Raw genomic sequence first — 24,542 nt, 5'->3', positions numbered from 1 at the left:
ACACCTGACAGAAAATCAATAGCTGGGCTCCATAATAATGGCATTAAGAAGCAGTTTCGTGACCTGCCCTGTGAGAGATGCCTGCTTTCCTCCTGATCTGGCTCCTGTGATCGGCTGAATGCATTGACCAAAGATTTGTTGTGGGGCACTTACACACACTGTTCCCTGTGTGGATTGTACAGTGCTTAGGTAAGATGTTACCTTAGCTCAGCCACTGCTGGTCCTTCACCTTGGAGCACCCACAAACCTTCCTCATCCAACAGGTTAACTTTGCAAAACCTGTAGGAACTTAACTGTCTTTGAGAGCTCTACCCCTTTATCTGAAGAAACGGACTCGGCAGCTGAACACAGTGGCAGAAGGAGCATTTCCTCTGCTTACAAAACCAGGCTAAGGTTCTTATTGATTCTTTTTTTTTTTTTTTTTTTTTTTTTTTTACTGTACGGAAACGTTTCACTGTCTCACTGGGAAATTTAGGACTAGAAATGTTCTTGGGGAGGTGAGTGCTTTATGTATTCAGGCGTCTTCCAAAACAGCTATTGCAAGAGCCTTCGCTGCTGCAGGAAGTACTCAGTGAAAGCCCACGCACATAGCAAAAGACATAGCAGGAAGTATTTTATTCTGCTTATAAACTCTGCGAGGATCTGACAGGGAATTGTTACAAAGACACCTCACACACCCCTCAGAGCCCCCAGCCCTCCCCCACGAGCCGCAGCCACCGCGCGGCGCGGGCGCCATCTTGTGGCGAGGGGAGCCTCACGCAGCGGGGACAAAATGGGGGCGTGCGCTGGGCGGGGGGGCGTGGCCACGGGCGGGGTGGGCGGAGCCACGAGCGGGGCGGGCGCGGCCCCCGCGGCGGAAGGCGAGGGGCGCGGCCTCGCTCGCAGCGAATCACAGCGCGGGCGGCCGGGGCGGGCGCGGCGGTGTGACGTCACAATGGCTATGGTGGCTGCGCAGTGACACGTCTCCTTGCGGCGGGGCCGGCGGGAGCGGGCGGAGAGAGCGGCGGGGGCGCGCGCGCGCTCGTGCCCGTCTCCGCGGGAGCGCGCGGCGCGTGCCCGGCGGGCCCCGCTTCGAGCCGTTTGAGGGCGAGGGCGAGGCCGGGCCGGGCCTGGCGGTGCCGCTGCCGCCGCCGCTGCTGCCCACGGGCGGGCGGCCATGGCGGGGCAGCAGTTCCAGTACGACGACAGCGGCAACACCTTCTTCTACTTCCTCACCAGCTTCGTGGGGCTCATCGTCATCCCCGCCACCTACTACCTGTGGCCCCGCGACCAGCACGCCGGTGAGCGGCGGGGACGGGGCTGTGCGGCGAGGCTTCCCCCCCCCCCCCCCCGGGGGGCGGCACCAGGGGTTCCCGGGGTGCTCTGAGGCGTTAACGCCCCCCCCCCCCCGGTGCTGCCCCGCTGTTGGGCTTTGTGGGGTGCCCGGGGCCGGCAGGGTGCTGGGGGCCAGCCCCACTGGTGCCTCTTTCAGGGGATTTGAGCCGGGGATAAACCCATTTCGTGCACCCCACCTTTCTATCTCATAGTTATTTTTCACCTTTGTATGCCATTTTAAAGGGCTTACGCGTTTCGCTTTGACTGGCTTTTAACCGCAAAATAAATGCTCGACGGTGAAATCTCCTTCCATTACCTCCTAGGAAGGAGTAAGTAGGAAAAAATCCTAGAACTAATGTCATTTCAGTGCTAGATCGCAGCTGTTTACCTATCTCCATTGCTGGCAGACATGCTTGGGGTTCTGCCAGGGCACGCTGGCTGTAGCACCTCTGCGTTGGGTTGATCTCTGCCCTCTGGTGCTACCTGTTGTACGTCGGGGAGTTAGCCCTGTCTGTTTGAAAGGAAGGTTTCTTTGCCTTGTCTTGTGCTGAATCCCGGCTGCTGCAAGATGTTGCTGGTGCTGAAGACATTTTGTGGCCTTTTGGTTGCTCCTGAGGAGCAGGAGATCAAAGAGAGAAGGTAGCTCTACTTCTGGACCTGCTCCTCCAAATGCAAGACTTTTGTTTTGTTATTGTTCTGGTGAAGGGTGGGAGGTAATGGGAAAGAAAATCATTCTTTCTCTTTGGTGATGGTGTACTCACTCCATAGTTTTTAGCAGCTACTGCTGGGGAGAGCTGCTTGGACTTAGCTGAGGTGCTGTGCAGAGTGGCACGGCCAGCAGTGACACTGCTGCTAGCTCCCCGGCTTCGGGGGACTGACAGAAAAACCAGGATCCATAGAAATGTTGCCAGACACAGGAACACTTTACTAGCATTATGTTTGAACCTTATATATAAGATTATCCTTACAGAATGCTAGAAAATGGGAATGTAAATTTGGAGTACGGCTTTATGAGTTGTACCCAATTTCCAGTTAGGTCTACTGTTAAACGTTACTCATTTCTTCCCCTCTGGCCAGCGTTGTCTTGCATGTGTGTGGAGAGCCTACCGCATAACCTTCTGCAATTAGTCCTGGGTTCTTACGAAGCTGTAGCAGACCACTCTTTGAAAACACAAGATAAATTTCATTGCAGTGTTGGTACAGAAATAAGTCAACTAAGTGAAAATCACCAACCGTGGTAATGAGTGGAAATGAAAGAATAATTTCTGCCTCGTAATTGTCTTAATGGGTTTTAAAATGTGAGCACGGTCCAATTTTTAGCGTGTGGCTTCATCGTGTGCCTACGCTCTCCTGGCGGATGTCGTAGTTGCGTTTTGTTCCGCGTGGCTCTTTCTACACAAGAAGTTGGTGTTGTGCAAGATCCCGTTTGGAGCTCCTGGAGCCCTCTCCTGCTTCATTGGGTTGGTCTCGTTGTGTGTGTACAGCTCGCGTGACTGGTTTCCAGCAAAATCCCCTGAATAGGCTTCGCACAGCTTTGTATGTATTCAGCCATACCTGTTGCAGCATTTGAAGGGGATACCAGGAATAAATTAAAACCTTATGATGGTGCAAAATGTTGGTTGTTTAGCCGTGACTTCTTGTTTCCAGAATAACACGCTAGTTTAAAGAACACAAAACCAAAACACGTGTAATTTGGAAGCAAAGAGATCCGATCGGGGTGAACTTCAAAGGAAATCACCCAGCTGACCTCCTCACTTCAAGACCTTTTTGCAAACCACAGCACCTTAAACACAGAGTAGGTTTCTTTTGGGGGTAAAAGCTACGTTGGAAGATGTGCTTCAGCCGCTGATGGGTGTTTGATTTGTGGGAGCAAATCAAAGCTGGTGTGAAGTAAGAGCGAAACATTTGTAGTGTGGAGGTCAAGCCTTCAGTGCCCGCTGTTTCATCCTACAGATGTACTGCCGTGGATTACTGATGAGTGATTTCCAGCTGGCTTCAGATGATGGTTAGCATCACAAGTCTGGGAACTGCTGCTGTTCCCCAGCATCTTAGTGTTTGCTCTGTGCTGTAGTTTTGTAGTAAATGCTGACAGAGTAAATGAAAGGGGGGGGGAATCAAATGCTTTTTTGCCCTAGTGAAGACTGGAAAGTAGGAGTATATATCTATATTGCCTCATTGCTTAGAGAAAACAGAAAATGTTACCTAATCACAAATTTACAGTAGGATAGTGGTTTTGGCAAGCTATTAAGATTTTGATCTTTGTTCTTTTTGGAGTAAACTTTTGAAACGTCATATCAGTGCTCCTCAATGCTGAAGAAGAGCGTGACTAAACTTCTTGCATCTCTCAAATACTGGGTAGAACTTGACCTGCTTTGATTTCATGGTTTTCTGAGTCTGTTTTATCAAGGCACTGCAAGAGAGTCTGTCTGAAGTGTTGCTGCAGCCTGCAGTAGGGATCAATTTTTTTTTTTTGAGGGGGAGAAAGGGAGGGTTGTTGCTGTCCTTTGGTTGTCACAGAATGCACTATCCTATAACTTCATTACCTCAGCTTTGATAAACCAAACAAGCAGGTAATTGACTTTGTAAAACGTATTTGTCCCAATGACTTTATCTTCCCGGTGTTCATTGTGAAGCTAATAAGGCTGCTGTAAAAGGTTAATTGTTTGGCTTTGCAGCTTGGGCTGTAGTTTCATAACTGCAGGGTAACTTCAGGGTAGCGGTGCTCTGACAGAAGACAACTTGTATTTTCCCCTTTCCCGGTGTGCCAAGCAGAGCATCTGACCGCTGTGGTGGAAGAAACTGCATTGAGCTGAAGCTAAATTTTGACTTTCCCCCCTTGCATTACTTTTTATGAGTATTGGTTTCTGGATAGGGTTGATTCATGGATGTCTGCGCTGGCACGGGGTGGGAAGGGTGCAGCTAAAAGCCTGGGCAGGCACCACTGATTATTTCGGGGATGGTGCTGGCTTCAAGTGACAGCGGCACTGCCGTAATGTTTAGCTTTGACTTGTATCTTTAAAACACATATATGTGTATGTTTAAAAACACCCAGCTCGTGCTTTTTGTGGATTACCTCTGTTTTGGGTAAATATTGGTATAGCTTTAGCATAATTACTGTGAGTAAAACCGTTGCAAGGACTGTTCTTGACTTGGAAACCAAATCTGCTGTTGCTAAAAAGTTATTTTGGTCCAAATTCACTTCTTAACTGAGGAGATATTTTCTGAAATGAGCATTTTAAAGTTGTTTTTCAAAAGTTTCATCTTGAGGGTTGAAGAAACGATGTTTATTCTGAGCAGTTAGGGATGGATAAGTGCGATCCAGAGCATCTGCATGTTGCTGGAATTGCTTTGAATCGGTTTAATTGTAAGTTTGTGTGGATTAAGCAGCAGCAGCCAGAAAGGAAATGGAGAGCAAGAGGTGAGTGAATTTAGTTGGATAACGCGTCAGTTGTCGCACAATGCCGATGTGTTTGCTGAACTTGGTGTGCTTCTTGACTTACACCTGTGCTGCTGAATTGAGGCACGCAATTATAAAACTGTGCTGAAACAGGTAGGGGTCGATTACGGTGTGTTTTGTGGTTACTTAACTACACCCATCTGGGAAGGCTCGTCATTCCAGCCAATTTTTGAGTTGAGTTAGGTATACATTAAATAAATTATTCTGTTGTAGAGCACTGGTTTTTCACAAAGTGTTACAAAGCTGCTGGGAAGAATAAGGTCTCTATCCCGAGCCTCTTACGGTAACGTGAACAAAACAAGATGTTGAAAGCAGTTCAAAGCCCACAAAGAATAATAGCTGTGTGAATGCAGAGGTTAATGTAAATTTTCTCTCTTAGTTTCTTCGGTGATAGAAAAGAGACTGTAGGAGCTATTCTGCTTGGGATGTCAGCCTTACTGAAGTGAAGGAGCAGAAAAACCTACTGTAAGAGTGGAGGTAGGGGGGAAGGATGGGATGCTATGTTTGTATTATCTAGGAACGAAAATACTGACATGAAATGGATAAAAGGTGTTCAGTTTAATTGTGATAAAAATCCGTATAATGTGCGCAGGGTTTCTTGGGTTCTTCCCCTTTGCCTCTCCCAAAACCCTTCTGCTCCTGCTCACCAACCTTTTTCCCCCTGCATCCTCCCCTCTCAAATGTCTGTGCCTGAGACGTAGCTAGAGCTTTCCCAGAGAGCTAATACAAATAAATACTTAGGAAATCTGGTTAAAGGAGGCTATTCCCTGCTAATATGTGGAGATACCTCTAGGAAGTAGTGTAGGCAGTTTGAGAAACACTCCTCTAGTGCAGCCTTTTTGCATTGAGGCTGGACAAAGTACAGAAATACATATGTAGGTAGTACTTGGTAGGCATGTTCAAAGCCTTGAGTGAAAGTCCTTCTATGCAGGTTTACTGTGTTAGGAACCGTACTTCTCTGTATGTCTTCCCACTGTGCTGGATATTCCCATGTAGGAGTATAGATAGAAAGGTTTCTCTGATGTTTTTATTTTATTTTTAGTCTGTCGATCTCAAGGCTCTATTCAGAGGACTGTGTTAATCCCCTACTTTAAGATGGAAGTAGAGGAGCGGAGGGAGGCTACGGTTCTTTGTCTCTTTAAGGACAAACAGTGAGTCTGCAGCTTGGATTTGTCTCAAGCCCACGTAAGGAATGCAGGCAGTGTTCCTTCTGTTTTATTTGTAACAGAGTAATGAGCACTTGCACCTAACAGCAGCTGTGGGAGGGGATCTCAGCCCTCCCTGATAGTGCTGCTTCTGTTCCAGGGTAGCGCTCTGTGCTGCTCCTAATCTCCCAGAAAGCTAAAATAAAAATGAAGTTGGTTGGAGCGGGTTGACTGTGACCCCCATCCTTGCTCACCGCTCACTGAAATCTCATTAACCTTACCTCGGAAGGATTTCTCAGCATTTTAGTGTGTGCTGGTACGAGGCAGGATAAAAGTACTGGATGTTGGTGAAGTAGAGGATAAGGATGCAGGATGCCCTGCTCGCTCCTGAAGCTTATGTGATGGACGGGCATGGGTGTGAAAACTCGTTAGGTGTGAATTTGAGTGTTTTGTGTTCACGTGTGCGTGTGTAGCATCTCATGTTAGCATAACCTGTGGGTATTGTGTCAGGAAGTGGAAGGAGGAGTCAGTGACATTCAGATTCGCATTTAAGAATGATTATTACATACAAATTGATTTTTTTTTCCAGTATTAAGAGATTGAGTGTGCTGTGGTTAACTTAAACTATTTCAAGTTCAGAAAAATACAGTTTATTAAGTGACTATAATGAGGGAGAAGAGAGTATGGTGGTGATATTTAATGTTTTGTTAATTTTTACTTTGTCACAGTTTGGAAGCATTAGTGTTTTTTCAGAAACATTGGAAGAAAGGGCAATCATCATGAGATGTCATTGGTAATGCCTGGCAATTATCTCACAGAATACATTTTAAAACAAAGCTTTTGGACAGTTATCTAAACTGCTCTTTTATTTGGGAAAAAAAAGTCCTTTCATGGAAGCTTTTTGAATTACTGTAATTTTATTATGAACATTGTAACATCCTAACAGTAAAATAAAATTAATAACCCTGTGTTGGAGATTAATTGAGTAGCTTCAAGACTGTCCAGAGCACGTAAATCTGAAAAGCCTTTTTTTGCAAGATAAAGACCAAGCTATTACAAGAACTTTATCTCTCATTACATGTATGTGAAAATAAAGCTGTTTCTATTTTTTTTTAATTAAACCTGTGTAATGGAAGCTTATGGAAACAGTATGGTAAAAGTGGGATTATGTACCTTGCTGTTCATGTTTTATTTTCTGTAGGGATATATTGTGTGCTCACGTAGACCCTATTGAGCTACCAGAATGGACAGGCCATGTGTTGGAGAACTCGGGTTAGTGCCATTCAACCCGATAGATTCAATGGTAACGTATGATGGTTCAGTTATGGCTTTGTGAGCAGTTAAACCGCTCACACAGTAGAGACAGGAACTTGAGAGAGGAAAAAGGTAGAAGACGCAGAATGGGGTCATCAGAGACTGCAAAGTGGGAGTTTAGGGCTGGTGGTGGTGGTTCTTTAAAGTCATGCCAGTGAAGAAGGTGCAGTTCTGCGTCAATTTGAACAAGTCTAGACCAGGACTGTCTTGTCCTGTGTTCCTGCTGTCTTTGCCCCCGTGTTTCTGCCTTCTCCTGCTGAGGGAGCTTGGCTGGAAGTCACCTCACACACGTGTGCCTGCCTCCGAAAATGAGGGAGGCTGTGCTGGTTGGACCATATCAGGATTAGATGGTGCCTGAAGCAGGTACTTCATTTCCTTCCACAGCAGAAAGATTTCTGCCTGCACTGTTTTTTAAATGATCATACAGTTTAGAAGATTGAAGAGGTGCCTTCAGATTTTCACCTTTACTTAACGTTTCCCTTGTACAGAAAATTACTTCTAAGAATTGTAAATACAAATATGTTGGTGATGATGCATTTTAGACTCAAAAGGTGCCTTTATGTTGGTTGGCTGGCTGAACTGTTTGAAACTAGCATAGTTGCTCACAACAATGAAGTGCGAATAGTGCCTAAAGAATATGCAGGGTTTTTATTCTCACTTGTTTAGTTTTTGTGTGTCCTTACAGAAGTTGTTACATATGTGGATGCATCCCTGTTCTGTTACTTGGATGTATCCCAAGGGTACCAGGACCCTGATGCTGGCTGATGGTGTGACCGATCAAGTATGCCACCGGTTTAGAGGCTCCTTGGCTGGTGACCCTCCTCAGTTTAGTTTGGTTGTGTTTCGAGTCTGAGAGACCAAACAAAGTAGAGAACAAAGGAGAGGCTGAAAGGGAGTGAAAGGTAACCAATTTTTTTTTTTTTTGGCAGTCGTCCTGGATCAGTTCAGCTGCCTTTAAGAACTGGAAACTGCAGATTGTTTCACATTAGTGTTGCTTAAGTAGGGACCTGTAGGTTTATGTTTATCTTCACAAAGTATTTTATGTATATACACAAAGACGATGTAAAAGGGTCCTAAAAAGTCTGACCCAAAATTCTTGTTGACTTAGTGAATTGCAGAGTTAAATTAGTGAAGGGTAGGAATCGTTAATGTTGCTCCTTACCTAATGTCTCCAATTTTCTATCATCTGCTGTATTTCTCCTGTTAACTAATCACAAGTTTCTTTATTTTTTTATTTTTTACAGGGATAAGTATATTCATGTCAAATTATGAATTCCAGTTATTTTTATGAATGCAGTTTTTACCCTAAACTACTATACAAATCGTAAAGGGAAAAACAGTTCTAAGGATATCTATGGCAGTCTTGTTCATGTTGCTTCCATCATGCTTTTTGTAGTACTGAAAATGATGCATCAGTTACAGCTGAGGACCTCTAAATATTTTTTGTGAGCTATATTATCTCAACTTTTACAATCTTTTTCAAAAAGCTATTACCATATCAGTGTTATTAAAAAAAAAAAAATGGCTGAAGGGTGATATTTCTAAATATTTTTTTAATTGTTTCTCTCATTAATGAAAATAAAAATGTATTTTGTTGTCCTCTGCAGGAGCATTGTGACTTCTGCAAAAACTTGCCAAAAAGTCCAAATATCATCAACATCTGTAGAAATGAAAGAGCAGACATACTGGGTCAGGTCCGATGTTGTTCTTATACAATATGGCAAATGCTTATGTCTTAATAACAAGACAAGTATAAATAGTGCTTCTTTTGCACATTTTTCCAGTTGTCAATGGTTTTCAGTTCAGTGACTTCTTTAACATAGCATCCTATGGCAAGGAGTTCACCAATTCTGCTGACCGCAATGCAAATAATCACCTTTGTTTTATATCTTTCAGTTTTTTTTTCCTCCTCAGTTGTTGTGCTGGAGGAGGCAGTAAATATTGTCATATCTGTCCTGTCACTTCTGGTCTTTACAGCCTTCTATTACTTCTCTTTGCACTTCTCTCTGTCTTCCGGGGTAGAGATTTGTGGCTTGTATTTTGGATGTAAATCTTATCATAGTTTTGATGGCGCTTGTTGACCTTAATTGAATGTTTTCTAGTTGTCCCTCTCTGGTAGGCGGGGGCCAGGACTGTGTATCATACTTAAGGTTGTGTATACCCTAAGCTTGTGTGGTGAAATAACAATATTTCCCTTGTTTACTCATAACTCAACATTTGCTTTGCCTTTTATCAATAATAAGTGTTTGTTCAGCTGACGTTGTCATAGAACTGTTTCTCACAATAACAAGATCTCATTCCTGAGAGGTAACGGTCAGCTTTCATATACGTATGAAACTAGGATAGTCCCCAATGCTCTTTTTCATGTCCTGGATTTCACGAGTCGTTCTGTTGTCCACTTGATATTCACAGCTCTTCAGGATGCCCTCGTCCTTGCTACCCAGAAGAGCTTAGTATCATTCAGAAGCTTTATTTTACTGCTTGTTCCATTACTCAAGTTGCTTATTAGTAAAACTTTAGTATCACAGTTCAAACACTGATTCCTACAGATCGTTTGGTGATTTTTTTTTTTCCCCTGTGAGAACTGGCCGTTCCCTCCATCTTCTAGCCACGTACTTAGTTTTGCAATATTTAAGTGGCTTTTCTAAAAGATTTGTAAGAGGAACTTTTCAAAAACTTTTTGGAAACCATAAACTGTATCACTAGGATCTCCGTTCATATGTTTACTTTCTGTAGAGAACTCAGGTTTGTAAAGCTCAATTTTCCTTTACAAAAATCTCACTGAGTATCTGTGGATGTATGGTGCTTATCTGTCCTTCATTATAGTTTATTGAAGGTATGCATCGGAATAATACTGAATACAGGTATTTTAGTGGTTGGTGGTGTCCTGAATGACTTGCCAACATCTTTTCTGGAATGACTGTGTTCTGTTTTCCTCAGAGGTCCCCCACATCAATTTGGTAAAATAAAACTAATAATTCAGGAGTGTTGGGCTCCAAGACTTCCACATCCTATTGATTTCATCTAAAATTATTAACTATGATTTGTGTGGGTGTCGTTCTGTATTAAAATGGCTAGGTTTTGACTCTTCTCAGCCTCCATTGCAGGTTTGCTGTTGCAACTATAGGTATGGCCCAACTATAAGCTTGATAATTTAGGTGATGTAGTTTAAGACGTTAATATAGTTAGTCCCACTAGTTTTGCCAGCACAAATGAGATGACCAACTAATAAGGGAGCCAATCACTTGATAAGGAGTAATTGTAATGTGGAACTGTGCCCTGAGACCAGTGAGGCTAACCGTAAACAAAATCCAAGAAAAATCTAAACTCTAAGAAGTTGTTAACTTTCAAGATGTTGAATTATCTTAGTCATCAAATAATTAGTAAAAAATATTATCTCTTGGTCAGCAAATATGTGTAACAGTATGTGAATGTAAGGTTTGGCTATCTTTTGTCCCACTTAGCCTTAATCTCGTTACTGGAAAAAAAAAAAAAAAGCCCTGGAAGGTAAGGCTTGCTACTGAGGACTTGGACAGGACTTTCTGTTGGTTGTGAACTGCCTGGAGTTTTAAGGGTTAAGAGCAACATGTTACTCAAACCCTTCTGGTATTTTGATTACTTCTATGAATATTTACTGGACAGATGCAATCTCTTTGGAAAACAACTAGGATTAGATTATTCAGCTGTAAACATTTCAGTGAAGAGGCTAACATGGACGTGACCTCTTTATGGATCAACTTGGGGTAATGAGGGCAATTCTCACAATAATAGGTATTAAAATTGGAGAGCATCTATTTAATTTGTTGAAATTTCTGCTAATATGATCAGTTCAAAGTCTTTCACCAGTGTTTTATGTGACTTACCTCCTGAAACACGCTTTCCAATAAAAAAAAAATCTTAACTGAAACACTAGTGTTCATTTGAAAGCTTTTGCCTTTGTACAACTGTATTTTAGAATGCTGTTAAACCAACTTAATTTACTTCATGCCTCATAACTTGGGGTTTTGCACTGAAGTCAACCCTTTTGTAATAAGGTTTGAAGTTATTTAGCGTTGAGTTCCTGCAAGTTTGAATCTTGCCTTAGTTCTTGGGGAAGATGGGTCACTGCTTTAAAACATCATTGTCAATTTGTCAGTGTCTTCTTTTTAAAGTATATGTAGTGTTTTTCCTTATTTTCTCATTCTTTTAAAATATTCTCAGCTACCCTAGGTGGCCTAATAAGTCGGTGCGGCAACGTTGTGATACTTGTATTCATCACCTGCTATTTGGGAATCGGTTCTGTAATTTAACAAAGTAAATTTGTTCAGAGGTCCCCAGCTCAAGACTTCAGTAAATAAGTTGTCTGTAACGTTGTTTAATTTCCGTGATTGCATAAACTCTTAAGAGGTCAGCCTTTGCATAAGTGTATGTATACATAGCTTGCATTAAGGGCTTGTGAGTAACTGGTGAAAGGAAACAGTAACCTTTTAGTGCACAATTTACAGGATGAAAATTATCAAACAGCAAACTGTGTAACCTTGTCTGATTCCTCAAGAGGAGGTAGAAGATGAGAAAAATCTCCCTTAAGTTTTCTTTTGGCTCACTTGTTGGAGCCCTCAGAACCTTAGACAAAAAGGTTGGGCCTAAAAAAGCATAATTTGTCAAGCTTGCCTGTGGATAAAATGGAGCCTCCTGTATTTTCAAAAACAAGTAAACGAAACTTTTCAAGCACTTTAAATAGTAGAATAGCGAAGACCACTTCTGCTCCTTTGTCAGAAGGGAGTAGGGCAGGAATTATTTCTGAAGTGATGGATAGTGTAGGTTCGTTTACACTGGTTACTAAAAACGAAAGAAAACTATTACAGTGTTGTTGTATTTGTATTGCTTTATGGTGTTTGCCTAAAGCCAACTTAAATCCCTGATCTTTTCTTTGATGTCTTAGCATAGCTGAGTTAATGGGTGCTGTTATTGTCCACGGTAGCAGTCCATTCTCTATATGGTACTGCTTTTCTCACATTTCACGAGGTTGTGCCAATGTACACCTCAGATCTTTGTGTCAGCAGAAGGACTCGTGTCCCTCGCTGCCTGGCAGGGCCCGTGCTGCTGCTGTCCTTGCTGCTCCGTCAAGAGAAGTGTGTCTGCTGGTAGTCCTCAGCGTGATCGGGCTGTGGTAAAACAATGTGCAGTTGCTGCCTTCTGTTAAGGCCTTGGATTTGGAAGACAGTGTTTGTGTGGGATGTCAAAGACTTGGCATCTTTGTGATGTGGTGGGACGGGAGGGGAGTGTGTGTGCCAGAAAGGAAGGCTTGGGTATGGGTGAGCATCAAAAATGTACAACCAAGTCAAGCATGGCCAAGTTGTTGGCCACAGACGGTATGTAAGCTGTGGAAACAGTGAATCCAGCCCATGGTTGGCCTCTTTCTGTGTCTGGGTGCCCTGTGCTCCTCACCCTGCCTGTGATGGGTAAATGGGATAGATGCTGAGACTGACACGAGATGTTTCATTTTCCACTGTCAGGGTGATCAAACACTGGAACGGGTTACAAAGAGGAGCCCCTCTCCTTGAAGATACTCAGAGGCCTACAGCCAAGGCCCTGAGCACCTGCTTTTGTTGGCACTGCTGTGAGCAGCAGGCTTAGACTACATGACCTCCAGAGAGCTCTTCCAGCCTCAGGTGTTCAGTGGTTCTGTGATACCCAAGAACTACGCGGTCTGGGTCACCCACCCAGGAAAATTAGGCAAGTCTGCCTTACTCATCCTAAAATCACTCCCTCTGAAGGTGTGGCTATTCAAGAGGAATACATAAGTTCTGACAAAGAGGACAGGGTTAATTGTTAATACTTAAGAATTTCCTACTGATCTCTGTATTGTTGTCTGGAATATAAAAAGAAAAGCCTTAGCCACCAAGTAAAAGAAATAAAGACCAAAGATCAAAGACAGTCCTTTTTATCTTTTTTTTTTTTTTTTTAGATAATGGCTTTGAGCTTGTTGTTCGGAATGCCTCTTTGTATTCAAGATAAAGTTGACTATATCTCTAGACCAATGATTTCCAGTCACTGTCTAGTTAAGGTACGTAGTCAAATGGCCAGCTAGCGGTTAAGGAAGAAATGCTTGTAAATTATTTTCCTCCAAAAGTAGTAACCTGATTAATATACAAACGAACTGTACTTTTTTTAATTAGATATCCATAACCTAACTGTGCCAGGGTCTGATTTTATTTTCATTTGTCTAAAAGCTTTGGACAGTGTTGGGCTAGTCGATTTAAAATACTAACTAGTATCATTGGAGGTTGTGACTAGTTCTTCCCAAGTAATTGAAAGAAGTGGCCCTGATTACTTTTTGTACCAGTAACTTGTTAATCTCTCAAGAACCTAAGAAGTGTATTAAGATTCAGTTTTGGCTGGATATTCATGTACAGTTATTAAGATACTGTAATAGGCACTTCTGAAAACCCTGAAAGGTTTCTGAAAACTCTGGAAGGAAAAGAGTTATACTGATGAAAAATTGCATGTGAATCTCAGGAATTTTGGATGCATCTGAAGGAATTTGGGGGGAAATGAAGGAATCGTGGGATGCTTCCCCGGGTTACTGACAGGAATGAACTGGCACTCTGTCCAAGTCTGAGAGGGGTGCTTTAACAATACCTCGATACATGGATTATTGTTGGTGAGATTAATTCAGAAGCTCATGGATGCATTACGCCTTTGCTTTTCAAGGCTCTCTAATACCTATTTTAGGAGAAATGCACTACTGTTAAGGATTTTACCCATCAAATGAGAAGTCACTTTGACCAGAGGAAACTCATTTTTCCCCCACTTGTCTCCCTGTAATCCCATCTCAAAGGGCAGTGTATGAAGGGCTCTTAGGCTTTAATGGGGAGCAATGATCTGGAGTGAGAAGAAACAGAACTTTTGTCTGCTTTTCAGACTCTGAACCTTTTTCCCTGACAGAGCAAGGATTCCAGAGCTAAGATCTAAACGCGGTACAATTCCTATTGTATGCTGCTCAGGGTAAAGCTTTGCAATGAATTTATTTATTGGGTAAAAATAAAGGGTATTCCTGCATGCTCGGGGTCTGCAGGGGATTGCAGGGGCAGCATGCCAGTTCTGTGGCATGGCAAATCCACTTGTGTGAAAGAGGGATCCTTGGGAGAGGAAGGCAAAGGAGGAAAAAAAAAAAAAAAAAAGGACCTGATTTATCCACAGCTTGCTCATTAGGAATACATTGCTGCTTTTGTTAGGCACGGTAATTATCTGGTATTCAGGCTCTAGCTAGGCTTTCTTTTTCGTTTTTCTTGTGCAACCAACTTCTTCCTAACAAGATAAGTGTTTTCTTTGGTGCAATCTTACAGGTTATCCCTAAATAAATAGGAAGTCTTTTTTTTTTTCCTGTGTACAGCAGAAATGTCATGTATCTTTCCTACTCAGGGTGTTGTTTCACCAGTAGCTTTCTGCCTAAACTGCGACGGATGCTGTCTTTATTCTCTCTTCCTCCTCCAAAGTTTTTGAATTCCACAAGTTAATGTGTTAATGATGAATTATGACAGAGGGGAGTGCCTGGGGGTAGTTCCAAATAATTTGAATAGTCTGGACTTTAGCATCAAATTGAGCAAGTTCTGGTTCTCTTTATGTTCCAGACAGATACCTATAAACAATCACTCATCTTTTTAATGCCCTGTTACCTTGTGGGGTTGTTAATCAAATGAGACCATTGGAATGCCAAGATTGGAAAGAAATTAATGATGTATTTTTGCTCTGATAGGGTTTAATCAATTGTAGTTAAACTTGATCCAAAGTTTTTTCATGTGTGTGTAAAATGCAATGACTGCTTGGCATCATATCTTAATTCTTTATTATTTTGAAGGGGTCCCCCTGCATGGCGTTGCTTTTCCAGAACATCATTGCCATGACTCTTGTGTCTGACTTGGGTGTCATGTTTACACATCCAAAGGGCTTAACTTTTGCTCCTACCATTTGCCTCATTTTTCTTTTCCTTGGTGCTGTTTTCAGACTGTTCACAAAATAACACTCTTGCAGCTGTTACTGAAAGGCTGTTCCAAAACCTCAGTTCTCAGGTTGCTACAAAACACCTTTAGTTTCTAGCCTCATTTTCTCTGTGGTCAGTTTTCATTTGACCTAGTGCCAGCTCTAATTTACCTTTTATAACTTTTTTTCCTTTTTTTTTTTTTCCTTCTATTTGTCTTGTCTTCCCCGTGGGCTTTTTGGAAGCTTTTTGGCATGGTAAGGTGAAGGGTGTTGGTCGTTCTTGCAGGGAGGATGTAGACAGGGAAGAAAGGAGAGGATCATCTGGCACTTGTCAGGGCTGGACAGCAGGCAGATGTGGGAACCGGGGCATTGTGTCACAACGTGGCACAGATCTTTAAAGACAGGGCAGAGCATCTTGTTAAAAGCCTCCTTGCAGATACACTAGGAGTCATATCCTGTTAGGCTTTGCTTCACAGGATTAAGTAAAGCAAGCTCTCTTAGTCACCTCTAGGTCCCCTCCAAGTTCCCTTAGTCACTTGCTGTTTCTCCCAGTGCACTGGTAATCCATTTTCACGTGAATTTCTCCAAGCAACGTAGTCGGCTAGGGCAGCTACCGAGCAGCAGCGCCCCCCAATTGTGCTGCAGAAATGCCTGTGGGGCCATGCCGTGGATTGGGTCGGGTAGCGGATCTCATCTGATCTGCTTGAATTGAACAGTTGGCTTCATCTGGCTTCAGCACAGCACGAAGTTACAGATAGTGTTTGAAGTGAAAGACTTGTACCAGCACGTGTCTTGTCTTAGAAGGGTGATACCTGATTTGTTCAAGTATCATAGGTGACTTTAATAAAAACATAGTGCTGTGGCTTGTAGTTGTCCAGTGGCCATTTGAAATCCCCAGATTGTTTTCCTGCCTATTTCTGTAGCAGAGTTCTGTAGTCCCCCATTACTTAATTGTCCGGCTAGTCTTTAATGCAGTCAGCTTTTATGATACACCGGATCTATGTGCTGGTAATGTCCCTTAGCTTTGCATTTAAAAAAAAAATCTAATTTTTAAAGTAATGATACGCTCGTGTCTAGTTGTGGCAAATTTAGTTCTGAACCAGTAGAGCTCTCCCACAATTTTTTTCTTAAAAATAAAAATAAAAAAAAAAAATTCTGAAGACAAACTGCCAAATTAGTTTGCATTCTTCCATTAGGGAGTCAGTGTTGCATTTTAACCTCATTTTCATTGCCTTCTGAATCTTCACAGTGCCTTACACAACAGTGAGGTGAAACTAGGTTGGCAGTTGCTAAACCAAATACTAACCATATCTTTTTTGTTCAGAAGTTTCACATTTAATACATATTTTAAGTATGTGACCAATCCTTGCAGATGGGGAGAACTTCAAAGTATCTGTGCAGTTTCCCTATTACACAAAAATGGGAGACAAGCTTGGAAGATTATTTTGAAGCCGTGTAAGACTCGAATCAGAGACAGGGGATTGAATTATCCTCTCTTGTCTCTGTCTTCAGGGATGATAGGACAACTAAATTAATCTTCAGAAAGAATCCCGTAAAGCTGTTTAGCGTTATATTGAGTTGCTGGGAAGATACGCTGTATAGAATTAAGGAGTTCAGAAGAAGTTGATAACGTTTGTGTGGTTCAGCATTACTGTGCGCTGTTTTGACTTTTTTTTGTCTGCTTTACTAGTTTGTGGCTGATCAGGTATTGTCCATGTTCACACTCTTTCTGCCAAATCAGCCAGAATTTAAAACGTTATCCAGTGCTCACATCTGATCCAGACTTAGTTTGAATTTGTGGTTGATCTGGTGCGCTGTGTTGGTATTTGCGATCGTGTTTCTCTGGTCTCAGATAGTTTGGTGGCTGCACATTTCTAGATTCTTTTCTAGATTTCTAGTTTCTAGATATTTCATTTGAATTGTGTGCTTACAGATGCTTGTAGATTACTGTGCTGTCGCTGTTACTGTGATAGATTACTGTGCACACAAACTCAGAATGAGTAAATAGAGGTGGTCATTGTCTTCCACTGTTACCTCTTAGAAATTTGCCAAAAGAAAACGTTTCTATGTATCATAAGCACAATTTTAGTTAAGATGAGGCCATCACTTTGTTAAAAGTACGAAGTTCAGGTTTAAGGCTGACTTAGGATGTGGTCGATGTGTGCTTTGGATCACAGTTGTGGGTATAATTCCTGCGTTTAGATAATTCACTGACTCATTTTAAAATAGCAAATTTAATCGCTTTATGTTCACCAGCAATATCTAAAAGCGTTGAGTCAGGAGGAAGATTTTTTTTTAGTTCTTTTTCCTTTAGTCTGAGAAGTGGTCTTATTCTCATGCCGGTCAGGTACGGTGTCCACTGCACTTGAGGAGCATTACGGGTCAGACTGCATAGTCTCTAGATAGGCAAGTTGCGTAAAGGAAAACAAGATCAAAGTCACTTTTATAGCATATGATTTCAGCGCTTACAGAAATTCTCTACAAGCTGTTTGCTTTCCACCAATTTTTTCTTGGTTTGAAAGACTACTTTAACCAAGGTTAGCCTGGTCTTGCTGAACACTGAAATACAACTAAACTTCTGTCAGTGGAAATTGCTTCCAAGCTTTGTCATGGTGATGACAATGTATACGTCAATATAATAACAAAATTGTTTCCAGCTCCATCTTCTCCTAAAAGGAAATGTAAGGAAATCTCGTTGGCTGGTTTGTTTATAATGGATCCAGTCTTACTGAGCTACATGGTTTACACATAAGTATTAACTTTTCCCTCCTTTCCCCGCTTAGTAGGAAAAACCTAAATGAAGGCAACTTATAAAAGGCAAACATTGCAAAGAGAAGGAAAATGCATCGTAATTTGAATTGAGGAAATAGCTGTTGATCTAGCCTTACTCTTTAGCTGCATAAAAAGTTTTGCACTATTTTTTTGTACACAGTAGTTGTAGTGAAATAGGAGACTTGCTGGAGTTGACTGTAAAATGGCAGAAGAAGAATCTGCAGATGGCTTCAGGCGAGCAAAGAGTGGGTTCACAAGCGTTGGTTGCTTCATGACAATAGGAAAGTTATAATAGATTCCTTTTAGGTAGTAAAGAATAATTTGGACTAACTTGTTACAGTTATGGAATGTGCAGACTCACTTAGATGGATGAAAAGCATTCTTTCTTTCAGTACTCCTGGTCTTTTTGTTAGTCCTCAAACTCGCCTTGCAATACCTTCTCCAGGATGAAGTGAGTGTGTGGCAAGTGCTTATGGCTCCAGGCCTGTTGGTGTCCAAAAGCTTCTTTGTAACACCACATGTAGATATGTGGTTTAACTCTTACGCTGTCCTGTGTGGAGCCGGGAGTTAGTCAGTGATCCTTGTGGGTTCCTTCCAACTCAGGATATTCTGTTTGCTATTTTGCTTTTTGTGAGATTGATTAATCAGAATCTCTCTCGTTATTTTTTACAGAGCAAATTCGGTTAAAGAATATAAGAAATGTATATGGAAGATGCTTGTGGTATCGCTTGCGACTGCTAAAACCACAGCAAAACATAATTCCCACTGTAAAGTAAGTATATTTCACTTGCATGACTTCCATTAAAACAATTCCTACATCCTACTTTTATAAAGCTATTTTTCTTAATCAAAGCAGCTGGAATTATTTGCATTGTAGTTGTTTTTGTGTCATAGAAGAGACATTTGCAATTTACTATATTTGCATAATACCTAATCATTTTTATCTAGTAGGGCTTGAAATCAAAATGAATGCTTTATCCTTTATAAAATACATGTTAAATGAAACCAGTGAACCTCAGCACTAATAAATATGTAAACAATGCATTTATTTGTTCAAAAAATGCTCTTCCCTCACAGAAATTAGTGGTGCTAGGGATATCTTTTGATTTAGATATTTGATGTGTAAATACATATATTCAAATATACAATAGTAATAATTCGTATGTTCAAAGCTGAAGGCTCTGTATCCTTCAGTTTCTTGTTTCTTACTCCTGCTCTCAATATTTTACCTTGTAATGCATTTTTTGCCTTTAAAAAACAAGAAAACATTTGCCTTTGTCTAGGATAAGATTAAGGTCATTCTTTGGAAATATGAAATGTTACTGTATGCCTGTTGAGGACAGACAGTTAAAGAATGTGAAGAGGCTTTGATAGGGGCTTGCCTGTTTGTTTGTTTGTTTAAAAAAAAAAAAGTTGGAAGTCAGGTCAGCTGTCTTTATCTGTGCCAAAGGTGGAGTTATAACTGATACTTGATACCTGCTTTAAAGCACTTTAATATTTCTTGCTGTTTGAGTATTGTCTTGTAGACTGATATTTGTAGAGTTACACTAGACCTAATGCATTTGTACATGTTAAAAATTTTTTCTTCCAAACAGGAAAATAATCCTCCTTGCTGGATGGGCATTATTTTTGTTTCTTGCATACAAAGTTTCCAAAACAGACCGAGAGTATCAAGAATATAATCCTTATGAGGTTCTACATTTGGATCCTGTAAGTAATAGCATCTTTCGGTAGTGTGTACTACTGTAATTGTATGTTTTGTGTCTAGATGTCAAATTTTAGACTTTTTTAAACAAAAGTTAACTCCAATGAATGCATCTAATGGTTTTGTTCTTTTTTTTGGCATCTGAAAATTGCTGCTGTTCGTTGTAAAGTCCATCATTAGATACTCTGTATACCTGTACTAATGTATGACTTTTGCATCTAACAAATTCAACATTCAAATGACTTTCTTAATGCGATGAGGTGGATTTTTTCAATAATTTTGAGGCTTACTTTGGTGTTACTTTTCTCCCTTTTTACAGTAAGAAAAATTCTGCTGTGTATGCCCTGTAGAAAATCCTCTCAACAGCCATTTTCAGCGATGCCGCTGCATAAGCCATATAAACAAAATGCTGATTCATTTGACTTAGTCTGTTATATGGTGATATTTCTCTTGTAAATGGAAGAGTTTGCTGAAGGGTATTGGTGATGTGCATTTTGAAGTAGTAAAGGTTACCGTGAGTCTCAGTTGCATCTGTGAATGGAGCATCGAAAACCATAAATTCTACATAGTAATACAAGTCAATTAGTTTATTAAACTGAAAAAATGTAGTGTTGCTATAGAAAGCAGATGTGCAGTGCTTTCTTTATATTGAATGTCTGATTAAAAATGAATATAAGAAGTTATATGTCTGGAGGAGACAAATAGACCTGCTGGGCATGTATTAAACTCTGTCTTAACTGCAATACCTCAAGCAAATTTTCTACTGATGGTAATTATGGATACTCAAAAGAGTAGGAAATAGTCATCTTTTCAGTTCTGAAGCCTGACACGTTACACTCTCCATTCTAAGGAAACGCACTCCGAATACAGCTCAGCACAAGAATAAGGAAGAACTTTGAATGTACCCCCGTTTTGATTAAACTTGATGTGTATTGTTAGTGTGGGAGAGCTTAATATGAATATGTACATTTACAAATACAGCTCTTGCAAGTAATGAAATGGCTTGTCAGCATAAGGATAGGCATCGCTGGTACTGCTTTCTGTGCTAAGAAAGCCATTGTAGCAGATGTGTAGACCTCAGCCTATTTCTTGCTAGACAGGTAGAACAAGACTTGTCTGTCAAGTGCGGAGGCAAGTTATTTAAATTCAGCTTCTGCTCAGTTCCTCTGTGAATTGACTGATTGCTGACTTACCTTTTCTACTGACACATGGGAACAAGATAAATTTTTTGCTATTGAATAGTATTTGTTGGAACTGTACAGTTTAAATGTTCATATATCTGGGTTAACTTTGGTTAAACAAATCAGGCTAGGGAGTAGGTCATTAGTGTATTTTCTTTTGTTGTCTTTAGAAAATTTCTACAACCCAGAGGGAAAAAAGTGTAGGTACTGAATTCTAACTTGATGTTTATTAATGAAGGTGTTTGTGAGCACACTCAAGACACATGAAGATTACCCAGGTTGTAGTGAAGAATCCAATATGGGAACGCACAGAGAACTGGTGCATAGAAAGAGCGTAAGGACAAGTTGAATTAAAACAGAGATGTTCCATGGTGGATGAAGAGATGTGTGTGAAGATAAATAGTTGAAGTAGGGGTAGTAGAATCTAAGATTCTTTAGAATAATAGTGTTTGATGCTTGCGCTATCAGAGATGTCTGTTGTATTCCCAGAAAAACTTCTGTACTGGACTTAGGTGAAAGCTAACAGCTGCCTTCCAGCACCATTGAAGTGTAACCTTTAGAGTTAGGGCCAGCCCCCTTCATGAATGTTACACCTGTTGAAGTGTTGTTAAGTAATGGAAATGTTGTTGCCATTAAAGAAAAAGGCAGGAAAAAGAAAAAAAAACTTTCATTTTTTTCAGAAAAATAATGAAAGGGTTGCAGATGCAAGCATTTGAAAGTTTTTATGCACAGTAATTCATTTTCTTTACGTTCACAGCAAGGCCAAGGTTATTTTTTAATCTTATGTTAGCATACAATGAGGCTTTTCCTCCAAAAGTGAACCACAACGTGAACAAAGTCCAGTTAATGTACAAGGACCTTATCTTATGTATAATATCAACACAATAGCTCTTTTTGGAGCACATCATTTACAACTCACAGATACATAGGGCACTGGAATGGTATTACTGGGTTTATGGAACAGGCAGAAAAGTGAAGCACAGTATTAATTATAGTTTTAAATTCTTCAAAGAAGACAGGCCCTTAAACTTTAATGTAAGCAGTTAATGTAGGAAAGCTCTGTGTTCCAGGCAGGGTGCTGACTGACATGAACTATCCTAGGCTGTTACGCATTTATGTACGTCAGGCCTAGTCTCTATAGCCTAGCACTTGAAAAGGAGGAGTAAGCAATTAATGATACGTGGAAAGTTTATAATCAGTTTATCTGGCTTCACATGCTAACCTCTGGTAGAGGAGGAAAAAACACTGGGATTTCTTCTTATTTTTTATGTGCAGGATTCAAGTGAGCCATGGAAACCCACCTCTTCCTTTCCAATGAACTGATTTTTTTTGCACTTTCCAGCTTCTGTTACTCATGTGTCATTCTTTGTCTAGTCTTGAGGTGGTTGTTATTACCAGCTCTAATTTATTGTGGATTAAATTCATCCCAGGTGTTAAATAAGGCAGGCATGCTGTTAAAATATAGCGTTGGAAAATGATAGATACTTTATCTTTCTTTATGCAAAGTAACATAGTAAATGAAGCCTTAGGGTAGGTTGATTTCTGGCTTAAATGTATTAAAACTGTATTGTTATTTTGAAGTAACTTCTTATGTGTTTTTTATATACTTAATGTAAGCCTGTTAGACCACCAACTGTTGAAAAGCCCTATGGGTAATGGGTCTGTGAAACTTAGCAGATAACTTAGTAGAAAAAACTTTATTTGCACTTACGTTAGTCAAGGAAATCCAGAAAAGTTTTAATGAAGTTCACAGTCCAGCCTGAAAGTTGGTGCACATGGGTGTGGGCTGGTGGCATTTAACGACGTGCTGTAGTAGAATAAGGGTTGATCTTTTCCTCAAGTAATGTATTCTGTTTATTCAAGAAGTTTGAAATTATTTATGAATAGAATGATTCTGCAAAGGCATTCTGAAGTGGCAAGGCAATCCACTGTTCCTAGTGAATGGCAGATTTGTTTCTGCCTAAAAGCTGCAAGTGAACCTTCATGTTTTATCTATGAACTGTTTGCCTAAACAGTGGACTATTGCAAATGAGAATTCTTTGTGTTCTTCAATGTGTTCAGGAAAAGATGAGATTCCTCAAACTGGTGAGGAAACCTTACTTTTTTTTCTATGAATGGACAAACAAGAAATCCAGAAGAAAATAATAGCCAATTATCTGAATGTCTTTTTGTTAGGCGGTAGCTTCTAACTTGGTTTAAAAGTAAATGGTTACTTTTGGCTGCTAGAAAAATGCTATAATCATGTTTCCATGAGATGCATATGTAGTTTCATCATCATATGAAGAACATAATTCATATTAGAACATAAATCTTTAAACATGAACGGCTCAAAAATATTGCATAATGCGCTGTAGTATACAGATCATAGAAGAATGGGTTTGATTTAAGGTATTAATAACACAAAACTTTCTCTTTTAAGGGAGCAAGTATATCAGAAATTAAGAAACAGTACCGCGCACTATCATTAAAATACCATCCAGATAAAGGAGGAGATGAAGTTATGTTCATGAGGATTGCTAAGGCTTATGCAGCGTAAGTTTCTTTTTTGCCTTTGAATAAAATTGATATCTTGGGAGGTTAAACCTGTAAGGTAATAACTGGACTGATCCAAGCAGCCAGGGAAAGTGTGTTTCGATATGTAATGAAAAAAACAAACAACAAAATAAATCAATGTGTGACTCAGTTCAGTGCATGCCTGTTGTGTGTACAAGTTAGGAGGGATAATTTAATTGTTAGCAACTGTCAGAATACCGTAAGGTGTTAGTTCTTTGTATTTAACTTTCGTGTCAGCTGGGAAAAGTGCTTCCAGTGTGACACATACTAAGTCTTGAAAAAGAACAAGATGTGTTGCAGTGTTTAAGCAACAAACCCTGTTATGCTTCAGAATGGCCATCACGTAGAGAATAAAGGTACTGTTCATTTCACCTGGTGGTAAAGCCAGAGTAACAAACAATATTCTAATCCTGTTCCCATCTGGCAGCAGAGGTGTTTTTCTGGTTCTGATTTAGTTTTCTGTTGGCTTGCAGACTTGATTTTTGACTCAGTGACTGTTTCATGTTATCTGTGTAGTTCTTAAAAGAAGATTCAAGGATTCAGCTTTTCCTCCACTGTATTTTTTTTTCACTCATACCTGTGTTTGTAGCTTGTTTTTTTGGATCTGAGTGAAGATGTGTAATATTAGATTTCGGCATAAAAGAAATCCCCCTTTTCTGAATTTCTCCAAAATAAAAATGTGGATTTTTATAATACTATTTGTACACTGAATCTTGTACAACTTTATATTCTTCTCCACTCTAAATAATCATCCAAGGATCTAGCAAATTGTAGAATTCTGCTTTAAAGTCAGTTGCCTGTGTGGTTGACCTTACTGATTGAGTGTATTGTATGAGATGAGAAGTTCGATACTGAGATGATTTGAGTTTGATAATGAGATGAGAAGGAAAGCCAACACCGTGCTCACTTTGAGCAGTTTTGAAATTCTTTCTGCTTACAAATAACTGCATTATTGAGATGCTTCTGTAGAGTATTGCTTTATAAACTCATGAAAAATCTCACCACTGTTTTGCAAACTAGCAATCAAATGTTAGGTGAGTACAGTCTCATACTTAATATACTTGTGCAACAGCTACGACAGAGGCAAATCGTAGAGAATGACAGTGGAGTTCCTTAGCTGTGCTGTCTGGAAAGAATAT

General features: G+C 40.5%; 1 protein-coding gene across 1 annotated transcript in view; it reads left to right on the top strand.

Moving 5' to 3' along the window:
- Nucleotides 1-925: 925 nt before the first annotated feature.
- SEC63 (SEC63 homolog, protein translocation regulator) overlaps nt 926-24,542 on the top strand; it is a 59,526-nt gene continuing 35,909 nt past the window's right edge. Inside the window, exons 1-4 of the mRNA XM_035564843.2 lie at nt 926-1,280; nt 18,637-18,736; nt 19,560-19,674; nt 23,270-23,382. Coding sequence (XP_035420736.1) covers nt 1,157-1,280; nt 18,637-18,736; nt 19,560-19,674; nt 23,270-23,382 — 452 coding nt within the window. The 5' untranslated portion in view covers nt 926-1,156. The remainder of the gene's footprint in view (nt 1,281-18,636; nt 18,737-19,559; nt 19,675-23,269; nt 23,383-24,542) is intronic.

Source organism: Cygnus atratus, chromosome 3, assembly GCF_013377495.2.
Source record: "Cygnus atratus isolate AKBS03 ecotype Queensland, Australia chromosome 3, CAtr_DNAZoo_HiC_assembly, whole genome shotgun sequence".
Classification (NCBI taxonomy): domain Eukaryota; kingdom Metazoa; phylum Chordata; class Aves; order Anseriformes; family Anatidae; genus Cygnus; species Cygnus atratus.
The sequence above is the reverse complement of the archived record's forward strand: the minus strand, read 5'-3'. Positions and strand labels throughout refer to the sequence as shown.